Here is a 12,767-nt window from a genome sequence, read left to right as displayed (position 1 = left end):
ATCGGCATCCCATTTGCAAAGGCAAAAAGCATGCCCCCCTGAGTAGCAGATCCAGGGGAAAGAGTTATCCCAAGAGTTACTCCCCCTCCATACATGCTCCCCCTTAGTGGGCAATAATCATATCAATAATCAGAATGATCAATCACAACTATTTACTCCCCCTTTTTAGCCATAAAGTTGACAAGAATAACCAAACATCAGAGTTAGCATACCAGTCAAAAGCGAGTTTACAAACCAAACACAACTAAGAGCGCTATAAAGTGCAAAAATATAAAGTGCAAAGATATAAGAGTGGCTCACAAATAACAAAAACACTAAACCCTAACACATACAATATTCAAAGTTGCTTTGATGCCTTCTTAGGTTTAGAAACGATCTAGAAATAGCAGTTGAAAGGCATGGGCTTCAGGCTTGATTCATAGCATATTCGTGAACTAAATTTTCAGAGTATCTTCTGATAAACCATAAAAGTAAACAAATCTCACAAGATACTAAAATAGGTCACACTCAAATGTTGAACCAACATGTCAGGACATCTTGTTCAACATTTGAAAATAATACTTGTTTTTCCAAAATGCAGCCAATCACTACATATCAGACCTAACAACATCCATCACACTTTATTTTACACTACAAGGTTCCACATGTTTTGTTTCACTAATTCAGAATTTCCATCAAAGGCCACAACCAAAGTCAAGACCAAAATTCAAAAAAAAAAGAGGGATGCAAGTTTAGTTACTTCAGTAAATCACACATTCAAAATTTAAAAAGGACAACGAGATAAAATAGAGAAAAAGTACAATAGCAAAGCTTACACAATTTCTGCAAAAGCACACATAGAATAGTACAGACAAATTCTGTAATTTACAACACAATACCACTACCAATTCTACTTCATTCCCAATTCCATCAATACACAACTCATCACTCATTACTAGTCTCTCTTGATCTTATCTAAAAAAACCTCCCACAACCCCCATTAGAAAAGCATTGTTCATAACAAACGAGGGAGAGGGAGACACAGCTAAAACCCTTTCCACCTGTCAGACCCTAATTTTTAACCCTAAGCTCCCACATATCATCAGCACCCTTGCATACACACAAGATCACCTCTTGGTCCCTCTCCCTCTCATCTTTGGTTTTTCCTTGTGCAGGGATCATCAAGCACTTCTTTGTTGGTGTTTTACTCTTGTGTTTATATGTTCATTACTCATCTAACCACTCATCAAAATATAAAAAATATGTCTTGTTTCTTTTAAGTTTATTGTGCAAGGTAGGGTTTCCCATCAAGAGCATATAGCGTGTTTTCTCAACTAGGGTTTGTTTTGGTTCCTTAGATAAATGTGCTCAACCATTGATTCTCAAGAAGCTACCTTTCAAGGCGTGATCTCCAGGGTCCTCAAGCCTCTTTCAATCTCATTTTGGTCAAGAATATCTCAAAGTTTTGTGGCTAACTTCTCAAACAAAGTCAAAGGTCCATGTGTTTATTTATGCCTTCTTCAACAAATAACCGCAAGCTTTGATCAATCTAATCAAGGGACATTTAAAGACACCTTATTTTAAGTTCATATGATCATCCATGTACCTTGAAATGCAATAAAAGTCCAAGTGCACAAGCTTGTTCCAAGTGGTTTGACCAAAAAGTCTACATTTGAAGTCAAAGTTCCAAGGATCACAACTCCTTCAATTCTCAATATTTTTAATGATTCTTTTTGCATATGACACTTCACATTATCCTATATAACTTCTCTTTACATGACAAGAGCGAATTATACTTGGATGATCATTAAAGTTTTGAAGACAATATAGGTCATTTGTGGACTTAGTGAAAGTTGACATATTTTCAAGTGACTTTTCCTCAACTTTCAAGGTTCATAACTTCTTCAGTATTCAACATTTGAGTCTGATTATTTTTGCATAATATCATTTATGATTCCCTCTACAAGTTTGCTTCAACTATCAAAGTCAAATTATGCTTGGAAGGCCATGGAATTCATTGAGACATTACAGGTCATTTTCAGGAATTTGGGACTTAAAAATTTTCTAAGTTACATGACCAGTTTTTCGTGTCAACTTCAACATGACATAAATTTATGCTCAAGCAACCAAATTCAACCTTTATTGGAACATTATAATCTTTGTTATGATGTCAACACATTGCAAGAAGAATGAGATCAAAAATCCTCCTGAGTAGGATGCCCCATTAAGTTGAACATGGTGACTTGGAACTGAAGAAATCACCATGTTTTGAATTTGAACCTCACTAATTCTTAATTACAAGTCAAATTATCATGCATTTTGGACCTAAACATGTTTATCCAAGTCTCTAGAAGTTAATTGACTCTTAAAACACATGACTTGGCTGAGTTTTGATGGATTGCAAGTCACACTTTCCACACTTCATGATCAAATTCGTTTTGCACGAATTAAGCTGGATTCCACATGATTTGGATCCAAACATATTCCCTATAAATAGAGGAAGCTACTGCATTCATTTGCAAGTTTTTGTGAGCCAAGAAACCCCTGCTTTAATTTGAAATTTTCCAGAAAAATTCAACTATTGTGTTTTGAATTTTAGCTTGTTTCAATCCAATTTCTTGATTCTATTAGTATCTTCGGCCTCCTCTGAAGCTTTTGCAACAATTCCCAAGCTTTGAGACCTCCTGAAGTGCTCTAACCAGATCAAGCTTCATCAACTTCTAATCACCATTTGGACAAGGTTACCACAATGTAGTCCTTCACTCTCTGATGCTTTCCCTAACTTATTTGGTATTGATTGATCGTGTTCATCATTTAATTTAATTTTTCGTGGCTTTCTTGTTTACGAAACTTCTCTGAAATTCACTGTGCTCAGTTTAGATCACATTGGTGATGGTCTCGTGTTCTGAATTTACCAAACAATGAAACTTCAGTGAGGGACCATCGGAGAAGACAACCACAGTTTATCTCATGTAATATGAGTTTGAAGAAACGTTGGACATTTGAAATTGTAGATGTTTTTGATTGGATGCATTTTATGTTAAAACACTTACTGTACTTAGATGTCTTGACTGATGTCATGACATGCTTAAGTAGTATGCTGCAGGATTAGCTAATACAGGATTTACTGGATGTCAAACTGAATGTTATGACATTCATTCATGACAGCATTTTCTGGATGTCAAACTGAATGTTATGACATTCATCCCTGACAGAAGATGCTAAAGTATAGGGTAATTTTCTGTTATGTTTCAGTATTTATCTCAGGCTGATTTTCAGGAAACTAACAACTGTGTTAAAATTAAGAGACCTAGCATATAGCCTATTTGTTAGCACCCTAATGTGTGGAAATTAGGTTAACTTGCTTAACCCTAATTTTATGAAATTCAAGTTCAAGGCCCAAGTACTGCATTATAAAAGGATGGCAATCCTACTTTCAGCAATTTAGTGATTTGAAGCGTGAAGAATTCATTATATCATTATATCTCATTATTGTACTTTCATTGTGTCTTGAATTAGGTTTTACTTGTGAGCCAAGCAATTATCACCTAGATGATTGCATTGGACTATGGTGTTTATTGAGTTGTAATTGTTGTGTCACTCTAAGCTTTTAAGCGTGAGTGTTGTGTTTCTTGATTAAAGCTTTTAAGCACAATCAAGAGTTGTTTGAAGTATATCTTCACCACTGACTTTAAAATTCTTAATGGTTGTAATCACTGCTGTGATTGAGGGGGAGTGAGTAGGTACTCAGGTCTTAGTTTAGATTTAAATTGCATTGGGTAGGTCTTAAGTGATAGGATTAAACTGGTGGTTTAAGTCCTGAATTAATACCTCTTATAGTGGATTTTCTCCCTGGCTTGGTAGCCCCCAGAGTAGGTGTGTTTGTCACCGAACTGGGTAAACAATTCTCTGTGTCATTTACTGCTTTTTACATTTACTTTCTGCATACATTACCTGTCTGCGCAGAATTGGATGTCATAACATCTAGTGTGACATCGATAGTCTGTTACTAGAATTTCAATTGGTATCAGAGCAGGCACCCTGCCTGTTAGTTTCTGGGTGAGATTTAGGGACGTTACTTTCTAGTACCATGGACAAGGATGTAGGATTCTCAAATAGACCACCCATGCTGGATGGTTCTAACTACGATGACTGGAAACCTCGTACGATAGCCTTCTTGAGGTCTCTGGATAGCAAGGTCTGGAGAGCTGTCAACAAAGGATGGGAACATCCAACGAAGACAGGTAAAGATGGAATCATTATGCAAATTCCTGAAGAAGAGTGGGACAAAGAGCAAGAGGCATTAGCCCTTGGAAACTCTAAGGCTTTGAATGCACTGTTCAATGGGATAAATAAGAACATTTTCAGACTGGTGCATCACTGTGAACTGGCTATAGAAGTTTGGGATACTCTCAAAACAACTCATGAAGGTACCTCCAAGGTAAGGATGTCTAAACTCCAAATGCTGACTACTAAGTTTGAAAATCTGAGGATGAAAGAGGATGAGACTATTCATGACTTCCACATGAATATTCTTGAAATTGCCAACACTTCTGGAGGCTTAGGAGAGAAAATGCCTGAAGAAAAACTTGTAAGAAAGATTCTCATATCATTGCCCAAGAGATTTGCCATGAAGGTTACTGCTATAGAAGAGGCTCAAGATATCTGCAATATGAAGGTTGATGAGCTTATTGGTTATCTCCAAACTTTTGAAATGGACTTGTGTGAGAATGTTGAAAAGAAAAACAAAAGCATAGCTTTTGTATCAAATACTGAAGAGGATCCAGAAGAAGGAAATATTGGAGGTGATGAAAGTATATCAGAAGCTATAGCCATGCTTGGAAGACAGTTCAACAAGTTCATAAAGAAGATTGATCAAAAAGGTAGACCAAATGTCAAGAACACTTCATCTGACATTAGTAGAAGATCAAAATCTGAAGAAAATTCCAACCAAGGCAAGGGAATCCAGTGTCATGGATGTGAAGGTTTTGGACACATTAGGGTTGAATGTCCTACCTTCCTCAAGAAGAAAAAGAAGGGACTATCTGTCACCTGGTCTGATGGAGACTCTGAGAGTGAATCAGAAGGAGAATCTGCAAAACATGTCACTGCACTAACTAATGTCTGTGCCTCTGATGATGACTCAAGTGGAGATGAACTTACATTTGATGAACTTGCTGCTTCATATAAAGAGTTATGTATCAAAAGTGCAGAAGTGTGTCTACAAGGAGAAAAGAAGAAGAAACTTATCAAGGAGCTGGAAGTTGAGAAGAAGAAGCACCTGACAGTCATAGATGATCTAAATGGTGAGATAACCTTGCTGACCTCTAAGCTAGATCAAATGACAAAATCCATCAGAATGTTGAATAAAGGAACTGACACTTTGGAAGAAATTCTAAAGGTGGGACAGAAATCAGGAACCATGTCTGGTTTAGGCTTTGTTAAGGAATCCTCATCTGAATTCAAAAGGTCAAAGGCTGAAGATTTGGTCACAACATCATGGAAACAGGAGGATTAACCATAAAAAGAAGAAATTTCAAAGATGGAGATGCCACTACTGTGGAAGATTTGGTCACATAAAACCCTTTTGTTACGGGTTGCATGGTTATCCTAACCAGACCCCTCAAGTCAGACCTAAGCAGAAGGCACCTAAGCATAATGCCCCTATCAAGAAACAACAATGGGTTGCTAGAATAGCTCACACATCTCTAAGGGCATCTACCAAAGAAGACTAGTATTTTGATAGTGGTTGCTCAAGACATATGACTGGGATGAATAACTTATTGGTAGATATACAACCTCATACTACCAGTTATGTGACCTTTGGTGATGGAGCTAAAGGAAAAATCAAAGGTGTTGGTAAGCTGGACAGTCCTGGAGTTCCAGAACTGAATAATGTGTTTTTAGTAAAAGGACTAACTGCTAAGCTCATCAGCATAAGCTAGCTATGTGATCAAGGCTTCAATGTACAGTTCACTAAGGAAGAATGTGTTGTGACAAATGGAGAAAATAAGGAAGTTATGAGAGGATCAAGATCCAAAGATAACTGCTATTAATGGGAACCTAAAGTCTCAAACTACTTCTCAATGTGCTTCTTAGCCAAGGAAGAAAAGGAAGTGAAGTTGTGGCATAGAAGACTTGGACATCTTCATTTAAGAGGAATGAAGAAGATCATATCCAAGGAAGCAGTTAGAGGAATACAAAAGCTTCTTATTGATGAAAGAAAAGTCTGTGGAGAATGTCAAGTTGGCAAGCAAACCAAGATTCACATCCTAAGCTTGGACATCCTACAACATCCAAAACTCTGGAACTTTTGCACATGGACTTAATGGGACCTATGCAGGTTGAAAGTCTTGGTGGGAAGATATATGCTTATGTGGTTGTTGATGACCATTCCAGATACACATGGATAAGCTTCATCTGAGAAAAATCAGATGCATTTGATGTCTTCAAAGATCTACGCATAAGACTCCAAGGAGAAAAGGATAGTAGTGTTATCAGAATAAGAAGTGACCATGGAAAGGAGTTTAAAAATTCCAAGTTTGATGATTTCTGCTCATCTGAATGAATAAGTCATAAGTTTTCCTCACCTATTACTCCTCAGCAAAATGGAGTAGTTGAAAGGAAGAACAAAACTATTCAAGAATCTGCTAGAGCTATGATTCATGCAAAGAAGCTTCCTATGCACTTTTGGGCTGAAGCTATGAATACAGCTTGTTATGTTCACAACAGAGTTACCTTGAGAAAGGGAACCTCTTCCACTCTATATGAAATATGGAAAGGCAGAAAACCTACTATGAAGTACTTTCATATCTTTGGAAGCAAATGTTACATTCTTACAGATCGTGAGCAGAGAAGAAAAATGGACCCCAAAAGTGATGAGGGTATATTCCTGGGATACTCTACTAATAGTAGAGCATACAGTGTTTTCAACTCCATAACTAATGTCCTGATGGAATCCATAAATGTTATTGTTGATGATAAAGATGAAGAATCGAATGTCATAGAGGATGTTGGAATATTCCTTGAGACTTCAACAGAAAATGTACAGGATACTCCTCCTGGACTTGAGTTAGAAGCATCCAACAAGGTGCCTTCTATCAGGATTCAGAAAGACCACCCTAAGGATCTTATCATAGGAGATCCCAATAGTGGTGTGATTACCAGATCAAGGGAGAACAGCTCAAATTCCTGCTTTGTATCCAAGGTTGAACCTAAAAATGTGAAAGAAGCTCTGACTGATGAATATTGGATCAATGCTATGCAAGATGAACTGGAGCAGTTTAAAAGGAATGAAGTATGGAAGTTATTTCCAAGACCTGAAGGGACTAACATCATTGGTACCAAGTGGATTTACAAGAACAAGTCTGATGAGAAAGGAGTAATCACTAGGAATAAAGCAAGACTAGTGGCACAAGGGTATACTCAAGTTGAAAGGGTTGATTTTGATGAGACTTTTGAACCTGTTGCAAGACTTGAGTCAATAAGGTTGTTGTTAGGTGTTGCCTGCATTCTGAAGTTCAAATTGTTCCAAATGGATGTGAAGAGTGCCTTTTTAAATGGCTACTTGAATGAAGAAGTCTATGTGGAACAACCTAAAGGGTTCAGTGATCCTAATCTACCAAAACATGTGTACAAGTTGAGGAAAGCTCTGTATGGATTGAAGCAAGCTCCTAGAGGTTGGTATGAGAGGCTGACTGAATTTCTGACTACTAATGGTTACAGAAAAGGAGGGATAGATAATACTTTATTTGTGAAGGATGAAGATGGAAAAATCATGATTGCCCAAATATATGTGGATGATATTGTCTTTGGTGGAATGTCAGATAGAATGGTGAAACATTTTGTTAACCAGATGCAATCTGAATTTGAAATGAGTTTGGTTGGGGAATTGACTTATTTTCTTGGACTGCAAGTTAAACAGATGGAAGATTCTATGTTTCTCTCCCAAAGCAAATATGCCAAGAACATAGTTAAGAAGTTTGGTATGGATAATGCTAGTCACAAAAGAACTCCTGCACCTACTCATTTAAAGTTAACTAAAGATAAAGGAGGTTCTAGTATTGATCAATGCTTGTATAGAAGCATGATAGGTAGCCTACTATATCTAACTGCTAGTAGACCTGATATTGCCTATGCAGTTGGTGTGTGTGCTAGATACCAAGCAGAACCCAAAGTGAGTCACTTAAATCAAGTCAAGAGGATTCTCAAGTATATTAATGGGACTTGTGATTATGGTATACTCTACTCTCATGGCTCTGAGCCTATCTTATCTGGGTATTGTGATGCTGATTGGGCTGGGAGTGCTGATGACAGAAAAAGCACATCAGGAGGATATTTCTTCTTGGGAAACAATCTCATATCTTGGTTCAGCAAGAAACAGAACTGTGTATCATTATCCACTGCAGAAGCTGAGTACATAGCAGCTGGAAGCAGTTGTTCCTAACTGGTATGGATGAAACAGATGTTGACTGAGTACAATGTCACTCAGAATGTCATGACATTGTTCTGTGACAATCTCAGTGCCATCAACATTTCAAAGAATCCTATCCAACACAGCAGGACCAAACATATTGACATTAGACATCACTTCATAAGAGATCTGGTAGAAGACAAAGTGATTACCTTGGAACATGTGGCAACTGAACTACAACTTGCTGACATATTTACAAAGGCTTTGGATGCTACTCAGTTTGAAAATTTAAGGGGCAAGTTGGGAATATGTCTTTCTGAGGAATCATAGCAACTAAGGATGTTAGGAATTTACTGTTTAATATTTCAAATTATTAAACAATTGAAAGTGTGCTCTGATTGGTCAACAGATAATAATTATTTCACTTGCAACAAGCGTTACTTCTTCCACTCTTTCAACTTCCATTCACGCAAGCATCCTCTCAGAGAAATTTTTCATTTCATCTCTAAGATACTCATCATGTCTCAACCATCCAACTCTTCTCCTTCCAAGAACATGCCTTGTTCTCGTAGCGCTGAACCAAGCAACCCTAACAGAGAAGATCCTGTTGTTGACTCTGTGAATACCCCACATGCAAGAAGACCTAAAGAAATTGTATCAGGCTTCTCCTCATCCATCGTTCTTGAGGAACGAACCAAAGAAGGTTCCAGGTATGTTCATAATGCCATTGCCACTATAGTGACTGGAATACTGTCTGGAAATCATGAGGTCCTTGGGGTTTCCATTCTCTTAAACACTATTGAACCTGATAGTGTTGCTGATCAAGAAAATACTGAGTCTTTAGGAAAGAATATCTCTGATGATGTTGAGCAAATTGATGCTCATAAGGAGTCAAATGTTGACAAACCCTTAGATAATGTGGCTGGTGAGGAAGTTCATGTCACTCATGATGTCAGTGACAACCCTAACTGAGAGGCTGAAACAGTAGACCTGGAGGAATTTTCTGATAATGAGTTGTTGTCCTCTGTCCTCCCTAGCATAGCCAAAAGGGTTAGGACTAGGAGAGAAAAGAAAATTGTGGCTCAAAGGTCCCCCAGAAAGAAGATTGATGTTCCAAACTCTTCAAAGACAACGGTGGCAGTCAAGAGTTCCCTCAAGAGGAAAGTTCATGGTCCAACCAAATCTTGGAGCAAAGTGGTGCCCAAGAAAAAGAAGACCAAGTTTGTTGTTGTTGAGTCTGACTCAAATGTTCCTTGTAATGTCTCTGACATTCTGTCAAAGAAGAAGCCAACCACTAGCAAGCTTGCAGCTAGTGTCCCTGAGGTACCAATTGACAACATATCTTTTCATTTTGCTTCAAGTGTAAACAGGTGGAAATATGTTTATCAGAAGAGGCTGGCTTTGAAATGGGAATTAGCTCAGAATGTCCTAGACTGTAAGGATATTATGGATCTTATTCAAGAGGTTGGTTTAATGAAGATTGTGACTCAGTTTTCAAAGTGCTATGAGATGTTGGTAAAGGAATTTATTGTTAATTTGTCTGAAGAATATGCTGATGGCAAGTCTAAGGAATTCAGGAAAGTGTATGTGAGAGGCAAGTGTGTAAATTTCTCTCCTTCAGTGATCAACAAGTATTTGGGAAGGCCTGATGAAGCTCAACCTGAGCTTGAGGTGACTGACAACAAAATCTGTTAAGTCATCACTGCTAATCAGGTAAGGAAGTGGCCTCTCAAAGGAAAATTGGTGGCAAGTAAACTGAGTGTCAAGTATGCAATGCTGCACAAGATTGGAGCTGCTAACTGGGTGCCCACCAATCATAAATCTACAGTTGTTGTAATGCTTGGAAAGTTTATATATGCTGTTGGAACCAAAGCCAAATTTGACTATGGCTCCTATATTTTTGATCAAACTTTGAAGGATGCAGGAAGCTTCAGTGTGAAGGGTCCTATAGCCTTTCCTTCTCTCATCTGTGGTATTGTTTTGAATCAGTTTCCAAACATCTTAACTGAGAATGATTTTGTGAAGAAAAAAGACAGTCCTATGTCTTTCAATCATAAGTTGCTCCTAGGTACCCATGTCCCTGACATTGTCATGACATCAGGTGTAAGCAATCAGCCAGGTAAAGCTGTTGTCATTGCAATGCTCAAAGAAACCTGGAGGGAATTAGAGGCAAGGAAGCTGAACTTGGAAAAATTGATTAGCTCTTTGGAGATGACTGAAGGTGATGTGCTAGCTGATGGTGGAGAATTTGGTGAAGCTGTTGCTGTTGCAGAAGAAGCTGAAAGACAAGGTGAAGAGGGAGAAGCAGATGTCAGTCCTGATGATGGCACAGATGATGATGCTGACTCTGAGTCAGATGACTAGAACATTTCTTGTGTGTCTGATAATTGCTTGTATTTTTATTTTTTTGGTCTGTAATATTAAGTGTTGCTTTGGCAACATTTTTGACAAAAAGGGGGAGTAACACTTGTACCCCAGGACAACAGATTTCTTTGAAGTTGAAGGTCCTTTAAACAAGAGGTTATGTTGTTGTTTGCTCTCTGCTTAATCTTCTCTTGTGTTGCTGCTGTTTGAAGTTTAACTTCTATGTTTGCTAAGTGTATTAGCTAATTTGATTCTCTGCTTGGATGTGTGCTTTCTGCTGCTATGAACTCTATTGTGATGCCAAGTTGTTTTAGCCAAAAATTTGCCAAAGGGGGAGTTTGTAGATGTTTTTGATTGGCTGCATTTTATGTTAAAACACTTACTGTACTTAGATGTCTTGACTGATGTCATGACATGCTTAAGTAGTATGCTACAGGATTAGCTAATACAGGATTTACTGGATGTCAAACTGAATGTTATGACATTCATTCATGACAGCATTTTCTGGATGTCAAACTGAATGTTATGACATTCATCCCTGACAACAGATGCTAAAGTATAGGCTAATTTTTCTGTTATGTTTAAGTATTTATCTCAGGCTGATTTTCAGGAAACTAACAACTGTGCTAAAATTAAGAGACCTAGCATATAGCCTATTTGTTAGCACCCTAATGTGTGGAAATTAGGTTAACTTCCTTAACCCTAATTTTATGAAATTCAAGTTCAAGGCCCAAGTACTGCATTATAAAAGGATGGCAATCCTACTTTAAGCAATTTAGTGATTTGAAGTGTGAAGAATTCAATATATCATTATATATCATTGTTGTACTTTCATTGTGTCTTGAATTAGGTTTTACTTGTGAGCCAAGCAATTATCACCTAGATGATTGCATTGGACTAGGGTGTTTATTGAGTTGTAATTGTTGTGTCACTCTAAGCTTTTAAGCGTGAGTGTTGTGTTTCTTGATTAAAGCTTTTAAGCACAATCAAGAGTTGTTTGAAGTATATCTTCACCACTGACTTTAAAATTCTTAATGGTTGTAATCACTGCTGTGATTGAGGGGGAGTGAGTAGGTACTCAGGTCTTAGTTTAGATTGAAATTGCATTGGGTAGGTCTTAAGTAATAGGATTAAACTGGTGGTTTAAGTCCTGAATTAATACCTCTTATAGTGGATTTCCTCCCTGGCTTGGTAGCCCCCAGAGTAGGTGTGTTTGTCACCGAATTGGGTAAACAATTCTCTGTGTCATTTACTGCTTTTTACATTTACTTTCTGCATACATTACCTGTCTGCGCAGAATTGGATGTCATAACATCTAGTGTGACATCGATAGTCTGTTACTAGAATTTCAGAAATGTTTGATTGGTCTAATTTGAATTAGATCTCGTGTTTTATTCTGGCTAATTTCCACCGTGCATCTCAGCCTTGTGATTGTTGGATATGACACGTCAATTAATGATTCCAGATCCAACGCTCCGTGTTTTTTCTGATTTTATTTCTTTTTCTATTTTTATTTTTAATTGCATTTTCTATTAAAATTCATAGAAGATTCATTTTACATCCAAAAAATCGCAAAATAATTTCTAAAATTCTCTTTTATTTTTCCATATTTTATTTTATTGATTTTCTATTTTTCATGGAATTTCTTTTTGCTTCTTTGTTTTAGTTGATTTAAAAATGCTTTTCTGCATTTTTAAATTCTGAAAAATTTATTATATGCTTCTTATTTTATTTCCAATATTCCATAATTTTCTTGGCCACTTATTTAGTGTTTTGAAGGACTTTATGGATTTTCCCTTTTATTTCCATTTTAAAATTCATTTTAAAAAAAAATTGGTGCATTTTATTTCCTCTTATTGCATTTTATATTTATTTGACCTTTGTTAACTTCCGTTGACCTTGGATCATGGTTGTTTTGATCATAGGTCTCATCAAACTCAATGGATCTTGGGTGTTGATGGGGTGAAAACCCTAATCCACCAAAATAGATGATTGATTTTGATGATGACTT

General features: G+C 37.1%; 1 protein-coding gene across 1 annotated transcript; it reads left to right on the top strand.

Moving 5' to 3' along the window:
- The first annotated feature begins 8,911 nt into the window (after positions 1-8,911).
- Positions 8,912-10,756, top strand: LOC127130457 (uncharacterized). Its single transcript, XM_051059463.1, has 3 exons — positions 8,912-9,343; positions 9,782-10,063; positions 10,106-10,756. Exons 1-3 carry the CDS (start codon positions 8,912-8,914, stop codon positions 10,754-10,756), a joined length of 1,365 nt encoding a protein of 454 aa, XP_050915420.1.
- The last annotated feature ends 2,011 nt before the right edge of the window (positions 10,757-12,767 follow it).

Source organism: Lathyrus oleraceus, chromosome 3 (assembly GCF_024323335.1).
Source record: "Lathyrus oleraceus cultivar Zhongwan6 chromosome 3, CAAS_Psat_ZW6_1.0, whole genome shotgun sequence".
NCBI classification, from domain to species: domain Eukaryota; kingdom Viridiplantae; phylum Streptophyta; class Magnoliopsida; order Fabales; family Fabaceae; genus Lathyrus; species Lathyrus oleraceus.
This window is presented reverse-complemented; position numbering and strand designations above follow the sequence as displayed.

Coding starts and splice junctions, on each gene's coding strand:
- LOC127130457 (XM_051059463.1), top strand. CDS start 8,912: ATGTCTCAACCATCCAACTCTTCTCCTTCCAAGAACATGCCTTGTTCT. Junction 9,344..9,781: donor AAGTTCATGTCACTCATGAT/GTCAGTGACAAC, acceptor TATGTTTATCAG/AAGAGGCTGGCTTTGAAATG. Junction 10,064..10,105: donor AAGCTCAACCTGAGCTTGAG/GTGACTGACAAC, acceptor ACTGCTAATCAG/GTAAGGAAGTGGCCTCTCAA.